General features: G+C 43.4%; 1 protein-coding gene across 3 annotated transcripts in view; it reads left to right on the top strand.

Annotated features, from left to right (window-relative positions):
* The window catches only part of NFYC (nuclear transcription factor Y subunit gamma), a 66,627-nt gene extending 46,240 nt beyond the window's left edge, over nucleotides 1-20,387 (top strand). For all 3 annotated transcript variants that reach the window (XM_075908952.2, XM_075908951.2, XM_075908953.2), the window contains exons 5-10: nucleotides 1,178-1,273; nucleotides 8,751-8,924; nucleotides 11,211-11,369; nucleotides 15,326-15,433; nucleotides 18,217-18,276; nucleotides 19,549-20,387. In XM_075908952.2, the coding sequence (XP_075765067.1) occupies nucleotides 1,178-1,273; nucleotides 8,751-8,924; nucleotides 11,211-11,369; nucleotides 15,326-15,433; nucleotides 18,217-18,276; nucleotides 19,549-19,668 (717 nt within the window). In that variant the 3' untranslated portion in view covers nucleotides 19,669-20,387. The remainder of the gene's footprint in view (nucleotides 1-1,177; nucleotides 1,274-8,750; nucleotides 8,925-11,210; nucleotides 11,370-15,325; nucleotides 15,434-18,216; nucleotides 18,277-19,548) is intronic.
* The last annotated feature ends 4,679 nt before the right edge of the window (nucleotides 20,388-25,066 follow it).

The raw sequence follows: 25,066 nt of genomic DNA, 5'->3' as shown, positions 1-25,066 counted from the left end.
TCTCATCTTAGACGTCTCAATGACTCTCCCTCGAATGTATTTTGCTTTCCTTCTAATGTATTTTGCAGTCCGCCAGCTCTTTGCTCTTCGTGCTTCCTCTTAGTCCTCTTAATTGTCATCTTACAAGTTAACGCTGATTTGTTAACATAATTTGGGATACAATCTTTTTCAAATATTCTCCTATTAACTCCTCTTCCGCCCACTCTACAGCTACATAGCAGTGTTCACTTTGCGAATCTAAAATGTTCTTAAACGGTCTCCCTAGTGATGCACTGTACTGCTGTCACTTCTCCTTCAGGTTGTTTCCAACTGTGCTAAAGAAAAGTTCCCTTTGCTAAAGAACAGTGCCCTAGCACTACTTCTAGTAATTCTCTCTTTGAGAAGGTACTGAACTTATTATGCTAAAGTTCACTATGAATTAGTGGCTCCCCTGCACTTACTTCCGAAGCTATTTCCTGTTTAACTGTGACTAAATCAAGAGCAGCCTCTTCTCAGACATGCTTCAGAACCAGCTGTTCCAAGACACAATTATTTATAGTATCATAGATTTTTAAGGCCAAAAAAGAGTCATTGTGCTCTTTGCAACTGACCTCACATGTAACAGATCATAGAACTCCCTTCCCCCCACCCAATAATTCCTATAGTATATCTTTTTAGAAAAGCTAAAATCCAGTGTTGATTTACTTTTGGTTTTTAAATGTTCAGAAATGTTTACAGATGGTCTCCCCCCTAAAAACGTAACCCAGTGAGGCCTGTGTACTCTAAAAAGTTAGTCTCCCCCCTCCCACCTGTCACTTGTGTGATAAAGCCACACCCTGGAGAGGCATAGTAAAGTGGACCTAAATCCTGGAAAAATTCTTCCCTTGACCTGCCTACTGCCTCTCAGGGGTTGAGATTACCTAGGTTGATGGGAGAGTTCTTCTGAGCAGATAATTTTGCCTTGCAGATGATCTTGTTGCTGCTTGTAGTGGCTTGGGGCTTGCATGATTCTCTCATTCTGCTTGCCTGCCCTCTGCTGTTTCTGATTTAATAGTACTAGCTATGTGAGTGGAACCATTTGGGACTTCAATAAGAATTCCGTTCCATATGATGGGCATTCCCAACTTCTCTTTTACTCCGCAACCAAACAGGTCATTCTGAAATTGAAAGACTATTTTTATTGTTTTTTAATTTACAGAGAAATGATATTGCCATGGCAATTACCAAGTTTGATCAGTTTGACTTTCTCATCGATATTGTTCCAAGAGATGAACTTAAACCTCCAAAACGCCAGGTAAGTTGGTAAAATTGTTATTACTGTTCTTTACTTCTGATGAGGTTGATTTTTCCACTACAGTATTTACATACTTCTGATGTTAAATAGTAATATAAAGTGAGGTTCAAACATAAGACAAGTACAGTTTATTGCATGTTTGTTTAATGTTTACTGTGTCATCTTAGACATTTTTTCCCCTATATTATCAGTGTTACCATTGCTGTTGCTAGAGCCTCAGAGATGTAATTGGGTGCATTTTAGAAGTTTTAAAATCTAACATGTATAGAACAGTGCAGTGAGGATTGTATAAAATGGAACATTTGATTATCCTCTTAGCGGGTGATTTGTGCCTGTGTTTGATTACACCAGGTACCTGCTCCGATAGAATGAAATCCAACTGCAAGGTCCACATTACATCAACCACTAAAGTCCAGAAATCTGTTGTCTTTGTAAATGTTTCTCCTGAAAAGTTTACAGTTAGCTTTACTTTAAAGGGAACAAATGACTGCCTGTATAGGAATGGGGGGAGAGCACATCCTAGTGGTTAGAGCAGTTGCTCTGCTACTATCTTGCTGGATGATCTTAACAAGCCACTTACACCTCTATGCTTCAGTTTCCCAACTCTGACATGAGATAATGATATTCCCTGATAAGTTTTTAGTTTTTTTTTTAAATCAAGAGCTCAGCATTATTAAAGAGTGAAGTTTTTCTACCCTCCCCCCTTCACATTTCTTCATTTTGGCACTTTCAAGTGTCCAGTTGTCACTTGAGTTACGTTATATGATGTAAACAAAACTTATGCTCCTACTGGTAACACGGCTACCTCTGAAACCTAATTTAAAAGTGAAAATTGATATGAAACTGATTTAAGTAATTGCTGGTTGAAAAGGCTGCAAATAGAGTTTGCAGATAACAAAAGTTGCTAACATTAAGAGTATTTAAACATCTAGAAACCTGTTGAGCTAACACATCTAGGCTGTTGGAGAAGAAGGAAACGTTGCTTCCCGTAGAAGTACCACATTCTTCATTTTTCTGGGCAGTCATTGCTACTGTAAACATCCTTGACTGGAAGCTGTAAGGTGTTAGAAGGGAGCTTTCAGTCGGATGTTTACAGCGGCAGGCTGCCACAGTCATCCTGAACAGCAGGCCTGCTTTGAAACGTAACAGGTTTGTATTTAAGAAGCACTGGTTTCTCTGATTATTGCAGACCATCCCAGAAATGGAGCATACCCAGTTTTGCTGCTTCAAAGTGAACAATGTCACAGATCCAACTTTCTGCTAAACCAGTTTATCACCTTTCATCTGAAAAGCTTATTTTCTTCTATAATTGTACCAAGCTGCAGAAATATGTAGCAGTTCATCTAATTCCAATGGTCAGACTGCTGTACAAACTTCTCTACAAACTATCTGGTAAACTAAACAGCTACATTAACACCCAATGCCATAGACTTTCTAGGGAATTCTTAGATTTATGATGATGCTTCATTTAGTACGTTGTTCAGTAGCTCCTGGAATCATTGCTTGACTGACTTCAGCTCCACACATTTTAAAAGAAACTTTCTTCCATTCTGGATAATTAAATCCAGCGTTTTGTAGGCTCTGGAGCAGATGATTTCTTTAATCTTGAACTGCTGCTCTGATACTTTTGATGGTTTGATATTTCCTAAAATTTTGTGGCAAGTCCATGGTAACCAGAACCCTATGCAGATACAAAATTTGTATCTGCAAAAATGAGCCTCAAATGCCCGCATCGACACCTGTGGATACCCATGGATATAAGGCATATATCCACAGATTTGCAGGGTTCTAGATACAAGATTTATATCCATATCCATAAAAATATCTACATCCACATCCAAGGATACCCTTTGTATCCTTGTACCCTAGTACCCTGTGGATACCCTCAGATATAAAGCAGTTATCTGTGTATTTGCAGGGCTCTAATGATCACCCTTAGAATTCTCTGCTCCAGCCATGCTTACACCTCCCAGAAGCACTATAAAACAGAGTGCTTTTTTTTTTACATAGATCCCAAAAAGCGTATCACTAGATTTTCTGTCCTACATTGTCTGCAGGGAGACCTACCTTCACACTCCAGTGTGAGTAATACACATAGCAGAGTACTTCAGTTTGGATACAAAGAGCAGCACATTCAACATAGTCTTCTGCCTTTGGGCTTGCTTACCATCCTATCTCTGTTGTTCTCCAAAATTCTCATGATGCTAGCGATGGCTCTCCAAAGGAAGGGAACACGTTTACCCTTTTTTTTTCTTTTTTTTTTTCTTTCGATAACCTCCTGTCATCTGGGCCCAAGCACATACCCTGTCATATCTTGGAAAGGCTTGCTTTCCATCACATTATATACATCAGTATTAGGGAGTGATGATAGAACACTACTTACTAGAAAGTATTCACTTAGGAAAGATCTAGAAGATTATCTGCTATGGGAGGTTGCTGAATTTTCTCCATGATTTCTGTACATGTGATGAAGCCATGTTCTGTATATACTTGCTCACATAGTCAATGTCACAGATGAGAAGGCTGCCCATGTCCCTGCAGTCCCTTCCCACAGAGCTGCTTGCTTATTCTTCAATATAGAAAAGTAATGATTCCTCTGAATGTGTTTGTCGCTATGGTTTGTAAAGGGGTTTTCACAGGTGTGCCTTAAACAAGAGCCATCTAGCAAAGAGAAATCTCTGCATGCCAGTTTGGAGGATGGGGAAGCCTGCATCTCAGGAAACCTGGCAAAATGAGGAAAAATGGTTTCACATAAGCACGTTGAAACTAAAAACAATGAGTAGCAGTCTGAGACAACAAAAGTCAGTCAAGATTCCTAAGCGTTTGTGTGCAATTCCCCGAGTCTGAGAGTCTAAGCTGGAGCAAGCAAAATATGGCCCTGGGCTGGATCTGAATCCAGCCCACGGCTCAGTGGGACTCTCAGGCAAGCTGCCTGTCTTGCTGCAGCCCCACACGCTGCTCAAAGTGTCTGGCTTCTGGGGCTAGTATGTGTGTGTCTGCGTGACACACCCCTGGGGAGCAAGTTGTTCCCCCAGTACCATCCTCACAGCTTCCCATTGGCCAGAAACTGTCCTAGGTCAGAACCCCCTCCTGCACCTAAACTCCTTCCCTGGCCCTACACTCCCTCTTGGATCCCTGCTCCAGGTCAGAATCCCCTCCTGAGCCCAGACTCCCTCTCAGAACCCACACCTCCTCCTGCACCCAAGTCCAAAAACCAGAGCCCCCTCCTGAACCCAAACTCTGTCCCAGATCCCGCTTCCCCTCCATTAATATCATAGAAAGGTGCTGTCCCTGACCACTTACCAAATTCTTGAAGCGGACCCCACCTCTGCAGAGTGATGCCTTTATGCTCCTGTCCAGGTAGCTTAGGGAACACCTCCAGTATATGTACACAGCATTGCTCGCTCATTTGACCTTTCGATCCACTTTGAAAAAAGAGCCTCGGTAAAGGTCATTATTTATAACCTCCCTAGTTTAAAATACAAAGGCACTTATATTTTATTATAGTTCATTAACTCACCAGAGGAAAATAACTGTGTGTAATCCATGGAAATTCTTCTTTGCAATCAGAATCACCAAAGCTTTCCTGTCCTGGTTGCACATCGTAGATAACAATGAAACAACATGAACGTTTGTTTTGAAATAGGCAGCAATTTCTCAAAGCCTAACACTGTATATTCCCAGCCTTTGTGAACATTCTGGGGCAGAAGCAAAATACAGGACTATGTAGCACTTACTACAGGGGCAGGAGAGCTTTGGTGGATGATGGTGCCATTTACAAAGCGGGGTAGGAATTTTCAGTGGAAAAACAGCTTCTTTGAGTGCTGTCCCTGTGGGTGCTCCACTCTAGGTATCAATGCATCCTCACGCCAGCAGTTGGTGCTATTTCCTGGTAGCAGCTGGCCGTGCTGTGCGTATGCAGTAGCCACTTAGTGGTGCCCTTTGTGTCTATTGATTGCATGTGCGGTGCAGCTCCTTCAGTTCCTCAGTTGGCAGCAGACGAAGCTCCTAGCAGTTCTCTCTCTTTTTGTACCTGAAAGACAAAGAAAATACTTTAGCTTTCCCCCAACTCCTTCCCCAGTTCATGATTTCTTGGTGGTTTTTTTGGGGGGGGAGGGGGGTGTAGAAAAGAAAGGTTGTTTTTCCCACCTCCTCCTTGGATTCCTTCCTTCAACCTTATTTCCGTAAGGGGTCAACCCCAACCTCTCAAAGTGTAAGGAAAGGAGATGGTGAAACCATCAGTTGTCACCATGCCCAGCTCTTGAAGCAATTTCAGAACCTGTTCAAAAGAGTGGCCGTAGCACAAGAAATTTTCTTACCAGAAGTGTAAGAGAAGCAGCACAAATGTGTAAAAATCCTGTAGCCCTCAGCCACCACAAAGATAGCCCTGCCAATGGACAAGGCCGTTTTGGAAGTGGGCAGACGCTGGCATTGGCAGCCCTCACTAACAAATGTGCCAGCTGCAAATATTTTGTCCCTGCCAAAGGCATGAACTTCTTATTTTCTCACCCTCAGCCAGACTCTTTGGTAGTCAATGCAGTACACCAATGAACAACTAGAGATACGAGTTCAAACGCTGCATGCCCAACTAGCTTGGGTAGATGTAGCAGCGTAGATAGTGAGGCATGATTTATGTGGGAAGAGTGCCCTACAGACCTGAATTGCAAGTGTACGGATCCTCAAGGTGTGTATTTTTAGCGATGTAGCAGCATGCCGCTGGAGACTTTCCCTGCCACAATGACATGGCTCCAGCAGCTCCCTGCTGCCAGAGCCTTTTCCCACTGCTGGAGCCATTCATTGCAGCATATAGCATAGTGCCTGTAGTCTGCATGCTGTCTTAAGTGTAGAGCTAGCCTAAGAGACAGCAAACCATAAGACAAAACCTGGTTTAAATAAGTTCAAATTTAAAGCCATTTCTGTCAGGAGCACTATGAAACATTAACCTAGAGCACATGCTTTATTGAGGTGCAGAGTTGATTTAATTTTTATTCAAGAGCTCAGGAGTTTGTGTTGCAATCCTTGGAATGGGATATCTAAGCAGCTTGCTCAACAGAAACTGCTGCAGTTGTCCTCCCCCTTTCAATGGATTTTTCATGACTGGATCGGGACAGACTTGATTTCAACTGCTGTGTCCTGTTAGTAACAACAGCAAAAATGTAATGTGTTGTAATTTTACAGCTAAAATCATCACACTTCTCAGAAAGAGCTTGAGGAAGTCAAATTAAAATACTCCAGCAAATTTACTCATGAAAGAGGAACTGTAAAATGAAATCAGTGAAGTATTTTGGTCTGCATTTCCGTTGGGTGATCCTGACATTGTTCACACCAAGATTCAATCTCAGAAGCTCTTTCTTTCATGACTACAACTGGCTGTGACATCTTTTAGTTTTGGTTGGGAAGAGTGTGTGTGTGTGTGTGTGTGTGTGTGTGTGTGTGTGTGTGTGTGTGTGTGTGTGTGTGTGTTTAAGGAAAGCGTTTAATACTATATTAGGCTTGCACTTTATAGAGTTTAATCAAATGTGTGTGTTACTTAGTGCTGGCTTGACCATTCTGTCTGTCTCTGGTGTCTCACCCGCAGAAGTTGGTCCAGTAAAAGATACTACCTTCCCCCATGTCTCTTTAATTCTGCCTTTATCCACATTAATCAGTAACAGTGCATACTTCTTCCATGTCATTCTTTGCCAGTGTCTGTCTCAGCTTTGACCTGAAGGAAATCCAGTCCAATGATGGAAGAAGACAATTTATTTTCTATGGTCTGTTCAACCTTTCTTCCTGGTTGAAACTGACAAAAAGGTGCCAGTAAGTGTCAGTTGTAGAACACATGTTTATTAGGAGCTGGGGTCATTTTACATCAGTCTCTAAGGCTTTGTCTACACTGCTGCAAGCTGGTGACCTAAGTTATGCAACTTCAGTTATGTGAATAGCTGAAGTAGATGTATTAGGTCTGCTTTCTGTGGTGTCTTCACAGCACTAAGTAAACGGCTGACCGTTCATCGACTCCACTTACGCTTGTTTTGGTGGAGTATTGGAGTCAACAAGAAAACTCTCGACAGCAATTTATCATGTCCGTACTAGACACGATCAGTTGATTCCCGATGGATAGATTGCTGCTTGTCAATCCAATGGGTAGTCTAGGCATGCTATAAGAATCCATCCAGTAGTAATTGTGCAGCAATTGAACAAGAAAGATTCTGTATGCCATTATTGAGCTCTTAGCCATTCAGACTCCATACACTTGGATCTGGTTTCATTCGGGTGTTTTGTTTTCTTTTAATTGGCATCTCAAGCAGGTATAATTGATATTGATCTATGGGCAGCCCTTATTTAATATCCGGAAGTCCAACAGGCTTTATATGGAATCTACCATGCTGTAGCATGTGTAAACATCCTACACTCTCAGCTGTGGACTCAAGGTGGCTGGGAGAGGGTTGTTTACTCCTTCTGCCATGGACTGAACATCTGAAGATTTAATAAGTGTTAGTTCATTTCTGTGTAGTGTAATATCCAATAATTCTACTTCTGTTCCTGAAATTCCATTAATCAGCATTATTTCTATATCTAAGGCCATGGGTAGGTAAACCAGAACAGGCAAAAGCTACGGCATTTCCTTTGCTTGAAACAAAAGAGCCAAAAGCTAAGATTTTTGGATTGCCAGATGAAGCAGACAGTGCAAAACTACAGCGTTTGTCTGAACATTCTAAGATATGTCTACACTGCCCACCTTACAGTGACACAGCCATGCCCTTGTAAGGTATGCAGTGTAGTCGCTCTTTGTTGGCAAGAGAGAGCTCTCCTCCCCACCTTGACAAAATTAAATTACCCCCAAAGAGGGACAGTAGCAGGAGAACATCTCTTTGACAGAGCTATCCACACCAGCACTTTTTAAGGGTAAAATTTCTGTCAGAGGGATGGTTTTCTTCACATCCCTAAATGGCAAAAGTTCTACAAAGCCTAATTCTGGACTGGTTTGGTTATAAAATCAAATTCAGTGATTTATTTAGTTTTTTAACACTCCCTGTGGTGTCACAGCAAGTGGCAGATTGAGGTTTGTTCAGCGTGTAGGCTAAGGAACAAGCTTGAGTAGCACACGATGTTTTTATATCTCTTCGTAGTGCACTTCCAATTAGCACTGTGCTAAGATAACAGTCCTTGCTGGAATTTACTGCCAAGCACTGTAATTGTATGGTTTTTAACTGTGATAATTGTTTGCTCATTTGCTTCTCATAATGGAATGGGTGATCACATACCTTAAAAATCTGAAATGCTTTGATTTGTGTAGCTCAGTAAAAATCTGTGGAACCCATTATTTTCATCTTGATTTATCTTTTCAGGGCTATTTGAATTTACTTTCCTTTGGCTTAAACTGTTCAGAACCTAGCATTAAAGAATCCATTGTACTGAGCATGTTTATGGAAGTGGATTTCAGCGAGAATGCAGTCTGTTGGTTTTGTTTTGTTTTTTTTCTTCTGTATCCTAGGAAGAGGTGCGCCAGGCTGTGACTCCCGCTGAACCTGTCCAGTACTATTTCACGCTTGCTCAACAGCCCGCCGCAGTACAGGTACAGGGGCAACAGCAAGGACAACAGACCACCACGTCCACCACTACCATCCAGCCAGGACAGATCATCATTGCTCAGCCTCAGCAGGGACAGGTCAGTGAGGAGGCACGGCATGAAAGCTTACCGTTCTACATAGCCAGCAAAGGCCTAGAAGTATGTGGGATATGAAAAGCCACATGTGGCTGTTACAAGTAATAACTAAGATTTAGTCACAGGTATTATTAGTAACAGTCACGAGCCGTAAATAAAAATGAATGGCCGTGACTTGTCCATGAATTTTATTATATACTCTTGAGTAAAAATTGGTGGGGGGGAGGGCAGCTTGTGGATGCACTGCAGGTGTTTGTGGGAGTGAGGAGGAAGGGCAGACCTGGGAGCGCTGTAGGTGCTAGGAGGGGGACACATTGGTGTGGCTGGAGCAGGCTCCCTACCTCTTCCCAGGAGGTGGGTAACTTCAAGCTCCTAGGTTCATGTACTGCCTCCACTCTGCCCCAAGCCTTTCTGCAGCTCTGTTGGCCAGGAACTGAGGCTAATGGGAGCTGTGGGGGTGGAGCTGGGAGCTGAGCTGCTGCCACCCCCCTCCCACCTTCCCCCCCAACTAGCAGGGTAGCAGATGGGAGGGCCCACGACTGCCCCAACAGCCACCGATGTGCCCAGCTTGTGAGCTGTCTGAACTGACAGCCCCCAGTCCAGGCTCACTTAGCTGCTGCAGAAGTCACAGAAAGTCAAGGAATCCGTGATGAACGTAGAACCTTGATAACTAGTGTTACCTTAGCACTTAGGAGCCCTAGTCAAAGGCCAGGACCCCGTTTGTGCTAGGTCCTATACAAAACCAGAAGTCTATCCCTTCTCCGAAGAGGGAGCACTGCCCAGGGTTTTTGTAGGCCTCACAGAACAGGAGTTTTGAAGAAGGATAATAAGGTAACTTTGCACGTGGAGCTCATGCAAAGTACAAGGGGCATAACAGGAGAAAGCACATAGGTACTTGTTTAAAAATTGAACTGGTGGGCAGTTGCTGTATTTACCTTGTTGTGAACACTTTGAAGGTTAGGGAAACGTGATGTTTTTCTGGTGATTTGCTAGAAAAGTTTTTTGCTGCAAATTGGTTTTACAACCTACTAAGTGTTTCAGTTAATTTGTGTCACGTATCTGTTTTGAAAGAGACCCAAGTTTTGACAGAGTTTCTGTCTCATTTGAAATAGGAGTGGCATTTTTTCCAAGTGTATGAAGATGGACCAATTTGGTCATTTAATCATCCACTTGTCAATGCAAGATTTTATCCCAACAGTTAATGACTGTACATTGCCTAGTGTATATTACTTAATGTTTAGGTTGGACATGAGGAAAAACTTCCTAACTGTCAGGGTGGTTAAGCACTGGAATAAATTGCCTAGGGAGGTTGTGGAATCTCTATCACTGGAGATATTTAAGAGCAGGTTAGAGAGGCACGTGTCAGGGATGCTGTAGTTGGTGTTTGGTCCTGCCGTGAGGACAGGAGACTGGACTTGATGACCTTTCCAGGTCCCCGCCGGTTCTAGTGTTCTGTGATTCTGTGATTTGAGTATCAGAACTAACATACTTTGTGCTGAAATACTGAATTGCACTGGTATGCCTACTAGGAAAGTGGCATCCTTGTACTTTCAAAACCAAATGTTTGACTTGCTACTTCTTAGGACTAAATTGAGTCTCAGGTTGAGGCTGGAAAATATTGTTGTTTTAAAAGTACCATAAGTATAATATACATGGACATTTTAAGAGAGAACCTGCGGAATTTACTTTTCCAAACCGTTTTGTTATGTTTGCAAACATTTAATATTGCTGTGTTTCTAGTGGTGTGTAGGTGCTCCTGTGGCTCTTTTTTTGTTCACTTTCTTAAAAGAGCCCCTTTCTTGGAGGAAGGCATTAACCTAGAACTCATGAGATCTCTTTTCAAATCCCTGTTCTGCTACAGATTTCCTGTGTGACCATGAGCAAATCACTTAACCTTTCTGTGCACCAGTTCCCTATCTGTAAAATGGGGAGAATATGATTTCCCTCCCACATGTGTGTTGAGGATAAATACATTAGATTGTGAGGTGCTCAGATGCTGTGGTAGTAGGGCCAGTTAAGTATGTAAGACAGCTAGATCTCTGATGGCAAAAATGCTCAGGAACCTCTGCAAGTAAGGTTGTCCTGTTTAAAACTCTCTGTATTTCTAGGTGGCAGTAGACTTAGAATCACAGGAATATGCTTTTCCTGATTGTCACAGTGCTGAAGTAGGTCAAGCTTGAAATATCAACAAGCTGAAAACAGGGCTGCAAAAGAGCCTTTTGTTATTGGCTGAAATTGCAGAAATGTACAGCCAAGTCAGTCCGTGCTCCTTTTTGTCTTTCAATTCAGACCACCCCAGTGACGATGCAGGTTGGTGAGGGTCAGCAGGTCCAGATCGTCCAGGCACAGCCACAAGGGCAAACACAGCAGGCTCAGAGTGGAACTGGGCAGACCATGCAAGTCATGCAGCAGATAATCACCAATACAGGAGAAATCCAGCAAATTCCGGTAAGACTTTGCCGGGGGGGGGGGGGGAAATGTATAACAGTCTCATGGTCTTGTATCAAACTGTGCTACATCAACCCTTTTTCAGAAATCCAGATATAGATATTCCAGTGCCTAGTGTTACAAGATCTCTGTTATGTAGCGCACACACAACTTATAACTCAGTTAAGAATTTTGCCTTGGGAGAAGAAATAATTAGGTATGCTTAGGAGACTGTTAATAATAAAAACACTTACTGCCTAAACTTTAGGTCTCTTACTACCTATACTTCAGTAAAGAGCATTATTTCATTCTTTTTGTGTCTGACTCTGTAACCTTAAGCAAGTCACTGTATCCGGATGCCATTTGTGAAATTGCAGTCCTTATTTTATGAAACATTTTTATGAAACACTTCTGCTGGAAGAAAGGCACTACAGAAGCAGAAAATATTGTATATATTAGGCATCCACATGATGCATACTTCATATAGCTCTCCATCCCATACCTAATATTCAGAGATCTTAACCTTTACCAGTATGGAGTTCTGCCCTTCAGATTCTTCGTGACATTGAGAGTAATGCTTAACAAGTAGCAGCAGTGCATTTCAAGAAGGCCTGGAATCCACATCTATCTGTACTTGGACAGCTGGCTGATAAGAAGCAGAACCCCACAGGCAACTGTAACAATCTTTTCCCTAGCCCATCATGAGGTGTAAGAAATCACTCCTCACATTGTCATAAATGATAGTAACCATGAAAGCCAGGATCAACCCCTGATTGTCTGGAGCCTACTTGCTAAAGAACAGATTCAGATCTTTTCAGTTGCTGGAGAACAACCTAAAATCAAACCCAGTGACAGTGTTGTGCACTTCTTTGGGACTCTTAGGCCACATGTGAGTATGCACGTACAAGATGCTGCTTGATTTCACCGTTGGTCCTTACACTACAGCTGTGGCCTGCATTCTCCCTATTCAGACCCCACTGAACAGACGTCAGTCTTCCCTCAAGAACTGTAAGAACTTGGTGGCTAGACCCACTGAACATACAGAAAGGTGGTTCCATTCTCTCTCCTTTGCAGTTAAGGACCTGACTTGCACTTGGGATTTTACCACTGACCTCCCCAAACTGATGGAATCTCCCTCGGAGCCACTGTCACAGTGCTCAATTACATCACCTGCCCCTCGGGATGGTCTGTCTCGTGGCCTCCGCTCATCAGAGAGTCAGTGAGCTCCAGGCTCTTACGGCTAGATTGCCTAACAGCTTTCCATAGGTCGAGATGCTGTTAAGACCACACTGCAAGTTCAGTCCTGATGTGGTCCTAGGCTTCCATTTGAGCCAACTGATCATTTTGCCAGGCTTCTTCCAGAGGCTGCAATGGACACCAGGAGAGAGAGAGCTGCATGTTTTCAATGTGTCCAGAGCTTTGCTTTATTACTTTAATAGAACTAAACCTTTCTGGCTGCACGCTGCCTCTTTTGGGGCATTTGTGCCCATCTAAAAGCCAAGCCATCTCCTCTCCAAGAGGGTCACATAGTGAAGTTCCTCCACTTGTCACAGGGGTGGGGGACATTTTTTGGGGTGGGGGCCACTGACCCACAGAAGAAGTGAGAAGCAAAGAAAAACAAAACAAACCCTCATTGATGTGCCGCCACCCCCCCCCCCCCCAACTGAGAAGGAGAAAGACATTCCGCACATTCCCCTTGCACACCGGAGCCTAGGGGAAGCCCAGCTTGGTAGATTTTGTGTGGTGGAGCGGGGGGGGGGGGGGGGGTGTGGAGCACCAGCGCAGGCTCCCCAATGCTGGAGGGGGGAGCCCTGAGCCTTGGAGGCTGGATCCAGGCAAACCAGGGGCTGCATCTGGCCCCCGCGCCTAAGGTTCAGATGGCTGGCAAGCCTCTTCTGCCAAACATTCAGGTATGGTTCTCCAGCGCACAGACAGCTTTTTCTGCTTGCTTCAGGAATGTTCCAGGCCCTGAGATCTGCAGGCCTACAACGTTAGGGCAACCCACTGATTGTTTTGTTTGTTAACTGTTATGCCTTTGACGTGGCAATCAGGTCAGATGCCAGTTTTGGGAGCGCAGTACTGCAGTGGCTGTTTGACTGGCATTGCCAAAATTACACTCCTACCTTGCAGGGAGGAGATTGTAGGTGATCAGCGAACAATGAGCTCCACACTGACACATACTAAAAGAAGGAATCATGGTTACTGTACAGTAACTGTGGGTCCCATGCCCTGACCTCCATCCCTGCATTTAAGCCCACAGAAGTGCATACTCTGAGCTGTAAGGAAGCTGAGGGATTGTCACGGTGCCCTCCCATTTCTGCCCTCACACAGGAGCATGAGGACATTGCAATTTCAAAAACCTGTCTTGGGCACATGAGGCTCCTGCCCCCCCCCCGTTTGGATCTGCACTAACACGCTCAAAAACTTACATGTCAAATGTAAGGTGTCCTAAAACTGATGGTGCCCACTGGAATTTAAAACCTTGATATTGGAATGTTACTTACAGTCCAGCGGGGGTTCACCTCCTTATAAATTCTGAAATTGTCTTTCTGGAAATAATTTGCCATCATTGATCTCAGCCCATATTTTGTCTTTAACTTTTACTTATTTTTTTCCCCCTCAACTTTGAGCAATGGTGGGGGAGGTACGTTTTAGGTAAATGTTAATATTGTTTTGCTCATGTCTCAAAAGTAGTGTAACTTTATCATTTGAAATTTTCACACTAGCTGGATGTCCATGAGCACTAGACCCTTTTTTCTCTTGAGAACCAAAGCAGTATAAGCATTTCAGATCAGTTTCACCCATTACATTAGTACTGCAGTTAAAAATCAAAGTGGGAAGCCTTCAATAGAGAGAACCTTCTCTGCAGGCTGCTTTTAATGCAAAAACAGATTGTGTATTAAACCGTTTATGCTCATATGGAGTTTATAACTGCTGCAGAGGCTATAGCTTCAAGAGCAAATGGTGGGGCTTCTGGACACAAGTGGTGAAGTCAGCAGAATTTGTGTAAACTGCAAGCCCAATCATTTCTGTTCCAAGAGCTTCTAAGCTTCACTGGTGAAGCAGAGGTGTTTTATGCTCTTTATATGTAATAGCTCTTTGCATTTTCTTCCTCCTTTAAAAGTAAATTAAAATGCAAACTTTAACCTTAAGATTCTAAATTAAATGTTCAAAAGTAGGTTAATGGAAAAATTTGCACCGTGTTCCATGCTTAGCTTTGTTTTGTGTTGCTTTTCAAATGTTTAATTTAGTTAAAAATATGAAATGTGCACAAGAGCAGAACTAATGATACTGTGATAACTTTTTCCTGACTTGTCAACATTTAAAATTCTCACCTTGTGTTTAGGCAAACTGAAGTTTTTTCTTTTCTTAATATAAAGCACAAAACGTTGGCATGATAATATAACAGCCTTTGCCATGTCACGACTAAACTACGCTGGCAGAATTGTGTTGGAAGCCTTTGCAGCATTCCTGGTTCTAGCTAGTTCTTTATTCCCTCCTTTCTAAGAAGGTGAAAAGTTATCAAACATCTAAAGGAAAATGATGGGAAGACCATATTAGAAATATCTCTAGTTGCAGCTTTCTCACCGGGAAAACAGTTTTCTTATTTGAACAAATGACTCGGATGACAGAAGATTTAATGTAATCACTCTTCATATTTGCAAAGGAAAAATAAGAGCTCGCTAACGTTTGCTCAGAACTGTGTATGCCATCTCTCAATGCTTTCTCCTTGTAGAAAGAAAGATGCTAAAAGGGTCTCTTTCAAGTTTTAATTTAAGAATTTGCAGTGGTAAAGTTTCTATTATTTTCTTTGAGTGAATCCATGTAGCTATTAATTTCAAAACTTAATCTGTTCAGTCCTCCCAAGTATCAAAATCTGTTACTCTGCATTCTGTTATGAAAACAAGAAGGCAAGTTTGCGTGTTTCATACTGCTCAGTCCACTGTTTTATTTCCCTTTCCCTGCCTTGTTTCTAGGTTCAGCTGAATGCTGGCCAGCTGCAGTATATCCGCTTAGCTCAACCTGTATCAGGCACCCAGGTAGTCCAGGGACAGATTCAGACGCTTGCAGCCAATGCGCAGCAGGTATGTACTATAAGACCAAAGACTTGTCATTAACTACTAAACTATTATTCCCCACATGTTGAGATTTCAATTTCCAGCATTCCTGATCTTTCTGCCTTTGTAATAGATAAATAAAATAAAACAGCCCGGTGGAAGTCTGGCACAACCACTTCATTCATGCCAATGTGGGAGTGGTGTAAAAGTTCACAGCACTTGTATAAGACCTGTGGTAACCCCTGCATAAGACGCATACAGTTCAGTTGTGGAAGGCTTATGGAAAGATCACCAGTATAAGGAAGTCATGAAAGAAGTGGGCTTAAAAGACAAGGAAGCTGTGTGGCATAGGACAAATGGGAGAAAGTTAAAGCAGAGTGTGAAAAAGACACAAGAGTGATCCCTTGTGTTCTTTGGAGCAGCCTTAACTAGGGGTGTAAAATCCTGATTAATCAGTTAACTGGTTAAACATTAGGTCAACCCAGTGCTGGAAATTCTTTTAACCTAACATTTAACCAGTTAACTAAGTTGGATCCCAGGACTGGGGCTGCTGCCACCGCTGCCGACAATGAGGCTCCCAGGACCTCTGCCCATGGCAGGTTGCTCCTGGGCACCAGTCAACCGGTACCCAGTAAGCATCACCTGGTAAGGGTGATGCTTACCAGGTAACAGGTTATCCATTCGCATCCCTAGTCTTAATGTGAGAAGCAAGTCGTCTTCCATTGAAGATCCGTTCACATCAAGTGCTGCAGGCTCAGCCTCTTAGCCGAGAGATTTTTCATCCGTGAGAGTCAGTGAGAACGCACTCCTAAACAGATAGCGCTCCTCTGTGCAGATGTGGGAGAAGCGCCATATCATTCAGGAGTGGCTTTTTCAAAATGTAAACTCCTGTATCTTTTTCCCAGTGCACTCCAAATGATTGAGTGCCTCTTATGAGGACTGCATATGGCTGTCTTAAGACATACAATTTTATCTTCTCACCCTTCCCCAGACACCTAAAGTCACAAGAAATAAAATTAATCATGTTGGTAATCTGAAAAATTTAGATACATTTAAATTCCTAATAATCCCATTGAAGGATCCCACATCCTTCCTTTCTTCCACGCATCCCTATGGTGTTTTCTTTACAAACTCTCACAAGCAGGACATGCTACCTTTATTTGCACTACAAAATACTGTACGCGCCTCAAGTGCCACGTAACCCAGTCTGCTTTAATGCCATGCAGAAGAGAAATCTACGGAAGTACATCTCCACGAGGAGTGTGATCTGAAAGGACAGATGGGCCAGCAAAGGGCTCCCCTCAGTTCATCATCTCCTCCTTTTTGCTTTAAGAGCAGAATCTGCCTGACACAAATGTGTGTGCTTCTTTGTAGCAGTGTCAGAGCTAGGATTCAGGTTTCAATCCTAAAAGGTTTAGGCTGTGTCTACACTAGCACTTTTGTTAGTAAACTTATGTCACTCAGGGGAGTGAAAGAATGCACATGCTCAGAATCTTAAAAACTCACATAAAAGAAAGCAATATGAAGTTGGCCAATTTAACAAGTATATGACCTAGTTGTCAACTGGCTAGCCAGACTAGGGTTCAGTAGCTGTTTGTTTCATTCTCTTACCACCAAAACTTTTGTGCATGTGAAATGGTTAGTTGGACTGGTACATTGAAGAAGTCTCCAGTGTCTTACCAGAAGTCTCTCTCTTTGATACCTCTTGGATCCCTTGAAACCTTTCACCTCTTTTACATGAGGAGCTTTTGCAGCTCAGTCATTGACGTGATCAACCTGCACTAATTGGGGGGGTAGAGCTGCATGCTTCCCATGCTGCATCTGTTACTGCCTTCTCTTCCTTCCATTCCTTTGGACTAGGAGGATGGGACAGTAACTCTTCTCAGAGCACGAGAGCTGCTCAGAGATGGGGCGATAAGGTTTTCAATGAGGGCAGCACACCAGAATAAGATGTTTCATGTTCTTGTTAGGGATGTTAAAAGTTTGATTAACTAGCTAATCGAGTAATCGATGGAATTTCCATTGACTACTCAATTAGTCGATAAGGGGTGAGGTGGAGCGCTCGCTAGCTTGGCACAGTGGGGAACTCCAGGCGAGTGGAGACTCAAGCAGTCCCCGCTTGCACAGGGTTCCCCGCAGTTAGACTGGCGCGAGTGGGGACTGCTTTGGTCCTTGCTTGCACCGTTTCCTGCTGTGCCTCTGCCTCCCCTGCTACACACACCCTCTCTGTGGAGATGGTGCTGGGTGGAGCCGGCTTATTCCCCTGAGGCCGCAGGCAGCAAGTGGGGGGGAAGCGACTAGTCACTTACATCCCTAGTTCTTGTCAGATAACTGTAGCTATCCATCTTCAAAAATTGAAAGAACTGCTCACCTTCCTGTCCATAAACTGATCATCCCTATGCTGGTTATGAAAGCAAGAGGGAGTCGCTTTGCTTTGCTTTGCTTTTTAATTATTGAATCCAACAATGCCCTTTGTTCTCCACGAGCATTCATCCCCCTGCTATTCTGTGTGTGGTTTCATGTTTTAATTCCCATTGAGGTGAGCTTGTACGGGAGGCTGATTTAGTGCAGAGATGGGACTCGTGGGTTCTGTTCCCAGCTCTGCTGCTGACTCACTGATGTGACTCCAGGGAGGGACCTTAATCTCTCTTGCAGTACCATGCGGGAATATTGGGAGGCGTAATATTTAAAAAAAAAATCTGTAAAGTGGTCGGCAGTGGTGCTTTGGGGGGGATAAAATATTGTTAATTTATTGTTGACCCAGCTGGTATGTTCCCTCACTGATGACCCTTGTCATTTCTTTATTGTAGATCACACAAACAGAAGTCCAGCAAGGACAGCAGCAGTTTAGCCAGTTCACTGATGGGCAGGTACCTATTTCAGAACTCATACCTTACGAATAAAGAGCCAGTCTCCATGAAATCAGAGCTTAGAAAACTCCTGGTCTTTAGTACTAGGCATCTAAGCAAGAAGTAGGATAGCGAGATGGATCTGGGAATCAGGATGCATAAGAACCGTGACAGACTTATAGCAAGATATTAAAAAAGACTTCATATTTGCTCCAAATTAACCCAGTTCTTTGAGAATATTTAACTTTTGTCCTCTCCATCTCATCCCAGGTTTTACAAGATGTGGAAGATGTTATGTCTTATTAAAAAAGCAGCCTAGGAAATTTTTACGCCAATAAATAAGGACAAACTCTTGGTGTGTAACTCAAGCATGTCACTAGAAAGTTTTTTGAAGATTGCACAAACAGAAGAACAGCTTATGGGAGGTGTATTCTCTATTTGTGTGAGGAGTGTTTAATGATAGTTTAGCACAAACTGTGTTCATTTGTCATATCATCTGCAGATGAAGTAGCTGAAATAATCACTTTAAATACTTGGAATAGACACGTCAGAGTGGATCCAGTGAGGGGTAGATTTGCCCCAAATAAACTTTGACCTTCAATTTGTTGAAGACAGGGCTAATATGAAATTCAGTCTGATCAACTTTCAGAATGTAGACTAATAGAAAACAGCAATCCTACTGAATTGCTATTGAGCAAACACGGGGTAAAGGTAAAATCAAGATAGAAGTTAGATTGCAGGAAAAGCTTGATAAATCAAGGTGAGCCGTAAGCTGTGGAAATATTTTGGAAATCGCTGTCTCTCTTGTTCAAGCAAGTTGTGAAAATAGTATCCAGCGTGAGAACAAAAGTTGGTTCTGCCTGCTTAGAATATGTAATAGGGTTTTAGCGGATGAGCAGTAATTGAACGTATCGTGCAGAGTGCCAAAGACGGTGATTAGAAGTAACCTGGCGAACCTACTCTGGAATTTAAAAAGGTTAAATTGTCAGTGGGAGCTTTTTCAGTCCGAATCTGTTCAGGAATCAAATTCCCCTACCATTATACATGTAAGCCAGTCTGTCCGGTTCTAACTGGCCGTCAGAGATTCATGAGGTTAGCTTGTTATATTGTCACATTTTGCTATTTAAGGCCTAGAGTAATTCATGTTTTAACTCTGAGCGCGTTTGACTTGCTTTGTGTGTGGATTTCTAGCGTTGGTCCAATCTGTGGCTACACAGGCTGCATGCTACCAATAGTTTCTATTTCTTGAGCATCTTGCTGAAACTTTTTCTCTTCCTACCCCACCTTTTCCAGCAACTCTATCAGATTCAGCAAGTGACCATGCCTGCAGGGCAGGACATCGCCCAGCCCATGTTTATTCAGTCCACCAATCAGACTTCAGATGGACAAGCTCCCCAGGTGGCAGGGGACTGAACGAACCCACAGCAACGAGTATTCTATCGGCATGGAAATGGACACTCGCCATCTTGACTTTTGCCATTCTAACCGGCTCTGATGAAGATGTCTCCCTTTGTGTATCTGTACTTGATATTAAGCCTATAGTAGGCTATGATCGCTGGTGCGCTCTACACCATCTCTGGTGGGTATGAGAGAATATCCAACAGTGACTAACAAGGATGCAATATAGGTCGGCATACTTAGCTGCGTGTTCATCTTTGTAAAACTGAAGATAATTGAAATGAAATCTATAGCAGCTTATTCAATGATGTAGTGGAACATTTTTCTTTGGTCAGATTCGTAAAAGGGGACTGCATCTTGTTTCCCATAACAGCTTTATTCCCAGTATTCGGTTTGCATTCTACTGTGAATAGAGCTAGACCAAGGTATCTCAACCTGGTAGTTCAGTAGAGGTATACGTGTGCGTGCACATGAGTGTATTGGGAGATTTTCCTCCCTGCTCCCCCTTTGTTTTTGATAGACCTGAGCGCTGAATATTTGCCGCTTTTTGGGAAGGAAAAACCATTCCTTGTGTTACAATAAACATATTTTCTAAGGACAATAGAGGCTTAAACTTGTCCCCGTCTATTCCAGAAACACTAAAGAATCTGGAGAAAAAAAGTTAACCATTGTGCTAGTCTGTCGATGCATGTATTATAAGCTGCATGAAATGCAATAAATTTCTTTTTAGATAATCTACATGTCTTTTCCTTACTCGGCGTCTGAGCATATGCTTGAGTACCAAAAGTAACCAGCACAAACCCAAGAAGGTTCCTATAGAAGCTCTTACGGGCAGGTCCTGTAGAAATGTTACAAATGTAACTGTAGCAAAAGGGATTCAGTAGGTGTGAAGTCTGGATGGAATCCCACTTCTTGGCAGCATGGTTCAAGTGTGAGACATAACAGATGTGACTCTACATCTGTATCATGCCTTTTACTCCAACAGATCACCATGCACACTCCATAAGTTAAAATACAAACTATAGGCAGTGATCATCTCCTCACCCACTGACATGTGGCAATTGCTCAGTAGAACACAGCTATTTGTGCATATCAGCCCTGCGTGACAGCTACACCAGGTTAGGATTGCCCTTTGTCCAGTAGAAGGGGGGGGGGGGGGGGGGGAAAGGAGGAGGGTTCGGCCCTGGAGAGACATGTAATTGCTGGAGTTAGAATTTGGCTTTAAGCTCCATTTTTATTAAATACGCCTTTTACCCCAAGTGTGGTCAGGACTCCTGGTTATATCTCATCCAAAAGATAGATGCAATTTTGATCATCCTGACCAGGTCCCTTGTTAGATGTTGACACATATAACAGCATGATACAGCTGGCACTCCACTCAGGAAAGGCCTCATGTTGGTATGAGGTGTCTGAGCAGAGCAGCGTGAAAGGAATCTGCCCCTTAATTCGCTATAGCCAGACAATATGTTAACTGTCTCATTTTTTAAAACATCAAATTCACCCAGTTTTTAGTATGAAAACTGTCGCTAGAACCGTGCTCCACAGGTAATCCAAGCTGTTTAGCCGATAGAATTCTTGGGTTGTAACGGACTATGGCCAATTATAATTCAGTAACATCAGTGAGACCATCTGTTTCCTCCTCCCAATCTCAAACTCAGCTGCACAGCAAGCAGAGTTCACATGTAGAACTTTCAGAGTAGGCATCTGCCTTCAGGCATAGCCTTGGACCTCTGGGAATTTCAGAGAAAGCATCCTCCAAGGAGAGAAGGTTTCGGTGCTTGACAGCTACAAATCAATAGACCTGAAGACAGATCTGATCTGACCTGGAGAGTCAGAGAAGGTTTGTTGCATGTCCAAACCTTCTGGCCCCTTGTGAAGTAGAGCTTTCCTCTGCTTGAGTCTATAAACGGGCAGAAAATACACATTTTGGGGTCGGGGCCTTCCTTAACATTGGCTCTTTTGTTGCGCTCTGTCCCAGCTTTCTCAGTTGAAGAATGACTTGAAGCAGTGCTCTTGATTGATTGAATCCAGGGTCAATTTTAGTTTTCTTAAACATTTGCCTTTGTTGGAAAAAACACCTGAAAATAGGTAGGAGAAAATAATTCCGCACTTTGGTTGAGCTGAACAAATGCTTCATGTCTAAAGACTGGCCGCTAGAGGGCACCACACAACTGCACAGTTTGCATGGGTCTGTGTCCTGCTTCAGGGGATGCACAAGTAGTGAAAGTTAATGTATGTGTCAGTGGATGTGCTATGCTCTTATGATTTCATGGACGTCATTTAGCAAGTATGTGGAGAATGGTTCTGGCTGTCCATGCCAGCCCACACATCAGAAGGTTCCTCCTCCATTCTCACTGGCCACGTGTCAGGTGTGTTCTTCCTGACACGTTTTTTGCACCAAGAGAGCTGCTGGAAATTGACAGCGCCCTTCGTGACCACCAGTAACTGATCCAGGCAGGGTAGTTTCAGACTTGGCTGTGATAAGCCAGGCTGAGCGTGAAAGTGATGGTCGCAAAAAGAAGCTACTTGCTTCATAAGCAGCTCCGTTGGCAAAACAAAGGCGCCGGATTTGGTTTATGCCTAGAGGGGGATGCCAAGATGCACAGCTGGAGAATTAGCATGTAATTAAGGATACTGTAGCACAGCACTTCAGGTCAAACAACTTCTGCACAGGGAATTGTCCCTCTCGAAAGTGTCCCTGCACCTTGCAAAAGTTAAGAGCTGACTCAAGGGGTATATTTGCTGGATTTTTCAAAAGGGTCTTAAAAGGCCTCTTATAACCAGCAAAGGAAAACAATGATGGGGTAAATAGCACAGTCGAGAGCCTTCAGTGATAGGAAGCAAGCTTTTTGACGTGGAAAACCATGAATAGTAAGGTCTTCCCGTTAATACATCTGAGGTTGGGGTTTCCAAAAGCACTCTGCATTGTCCTCACTGCTCCATTGAAGTCAATGATCTGAGTTAGGCCAACACGGAGTGCGGTTGAAATCTCGCCTCTAATGAGCTGAGCAGTGGAGAGCAAGTTCTGAAGTCCAGCTGACACACACAGCTCTTCTGGCCATTACAAGCCAAAGCAGTTTGAGATTCCAGGCAAATGAAATTTGGGAGGGATGGCAGAGGGGAGGCCTAGGAAAGTACAATGGCAAATGAAATTGAACAGGGAGAAACCTAAGGAAATGTATGCCACCGGAAATAATCTGTGCGCTCTGAACTGCAGCATCCTTTGGGGAAAGAGGCAGGACTTTCTGGACAGCTCGGGGGGCAGGGGAGGCAATTGGAACAGCTGCCATATGACGAGAGGTTAAAAAGACTGGGACTTTTCAGATTAGGAAAGAGTAGACTAAGGGAAGATACGCTAGAGGTCTATAAAATCGCTGCTGATGCGGAGAAAAGGAATAAGGAAAAGGTATTTACTTGCTCCCATAGCACAAGAACTAGGAGCCTCCCAATGAAACCGATAGGTAGCAGGTTTAAGACAAAAGGCACGATTTCTTCACACAGTGCAGTAAACCTGTGGAACTCCTTGCTAGAGGATGTTGTGAAGGCCATGACGGTAACAAGGTTAAAAAAAGAGCTAGGTACGTTCATGGAAGATAGGTCCATCAATAGCTGTTAGGGAGGATGGGTAGGAAAGAGGCTGTGTGTCAGACTGGGGATTAGTGACAATGGTGGGATTGCTTAGTGGTTCCCTGTCCTGTCCCTTCCCTCTGGGGACACCTGGCATTAGCCATGGCTGGAAGACAGGATATTGGGCTAGATCAGGGGTCCCAAACTTTTCGGCATCACACCTTTTTTATTTTTGAGAAACCCCATGCCTCTTCTCCCCCCCTCCTCATATCAGAGGGGGAAAAAAACTGACTGGGGCAGCAAAACTTGATGGGGGTGGGGGCTGGAACTTGTGCCCCCCCTGGAATTTCTTCATGCCCCCCAGTTTGGGAACCCATGAGCTAGATGGACCTTTGGTCTAACCCGGTCTGGCCATTCGTATGTTCTTATGAGTTGCCCTGTGTCACTGTAGCAGTTACAAACTCTAATGTGCAATTTCTAAAGCACCTTCCCCTTCCCCTCCCCCCCATAATGCTGGGCTCTTGTGCCCAAAAAACATCATCCCACCTGAAAAGCGCACAGAAAGTAACCCCAAGAAGGGCAACTTTGAAGCAGTGACGAGATGGGGTGTGAGTAAAGCCAGAGGGGGCAAAGGGTGAGGTGATCTAACTGGCAAAGAGCGTTGAAGGAGTCCTGAAAATCCCTGGCTCCCCTCAGCCTGACAATAGAGCCAAGGACCACTCCTGTAAATGGTAGGGTGGTACATTTAGAGCAGCACAGACAACACCTCTCTACTCAGCCCATGGGTGGAATTAGCTGCTTCAGGAGGTGGGTGGGCCGCAGCCTGCCTGGATTTCATCCAACGGGTGATAATGGGACATTCCTATGGAAGATCTACAAAGCACGACAGCAAGCTCGATACAGGAGCATGGAATTCTCTAGCCCGAGTTAGCACGGACCAGTGGCTCTCACCCAGAGGTATGTACATGTACACCCTGGGGGTGTGCGGAGTCTTCTTCGAGTACCTCAACTCATCTAAACGCTTGCCTAATTTTACAGCAGGCTCCTTACAAAGCGCTACTGAAGTCAGTCCAAACTACAATTTGGGACAATGGCTTGTCTATACTGTTCTCTAGGCTACACACTGAAACGTAAGTCCAATATTTACATTCCAAGTGATTTATTATCACATGGTAACAATGGCTGTATCTAGACTACGTCCCTTTTCTCGAAAAAGGGATGTAAATTAGACACTTTGAAAGTGCAAAGGAAGCCGGGATTTAAAACAGCTGTTTAGACAGGGATCTTTCGAAAATAAAAACCCTTTTTTGAAAGATCCTGTACTTTTCAAAAAATTAGGCTTACAGGATCTTTCAAAAAAAGGTTTTATTTTCGAAAGATCCCTCTCTAAACAGCCATTTTTCTTTCAAAAAGCCCCTTTTCGAAAAAAACTGCAGCTGCCATTATGCAAATGAAGCGTGGGAAATTTAAATCCCGGCTTCATTTGCACTTTTAAAGTGTCTAATTTACGTCCCTTTTTCGAGAAAAGGGACGTAGTCTAGACACAGCCAATGTGAATAAACAACTTCTCAGTCAGGGTGCTGTGACACTCTTGTACTTTGTTTGTCTGATTTTATAAGCAAGTAGTTCTTAAGTGAACTGAACCCTCATGGTCCCCAAGACAAATTAGACTCCTGAAGGGGGTATGGAAGTCTGGAAAGGTTGAGTCATTGGTCCCTTCTAGCCATGGAAACAAAGGCCTTGTCTGCCAAGTTTTGATCTTCGTAAGTTTTGATGACGACAAAAATCGCCTAAGGTGTTCACAGTAGGGAGGTAAAATCCTGTTTAACTGGTTAACAAGTTAAAG

The sequence above is a fragment of the Pelodiscus sinensis genome, chromosome 26 (assembly GCF_052426305.1).
Source record: "Pelodiscus sinensis isolate ZL-2025 chromosome 26, ASM5242630v1, whole genome shotgun sequence".
Taxonomy (NCBI): Eukaryota; Metazoa; Chordata; order Testudines; family Trionychidae; genus Pelodiscus; species Pelodiscus sinensis.
The sequence above is the reverse complement of the archived record's forward strand: the minus strand, read 5'-3'. Positions and strand labels throughout refer to the sequence as shown.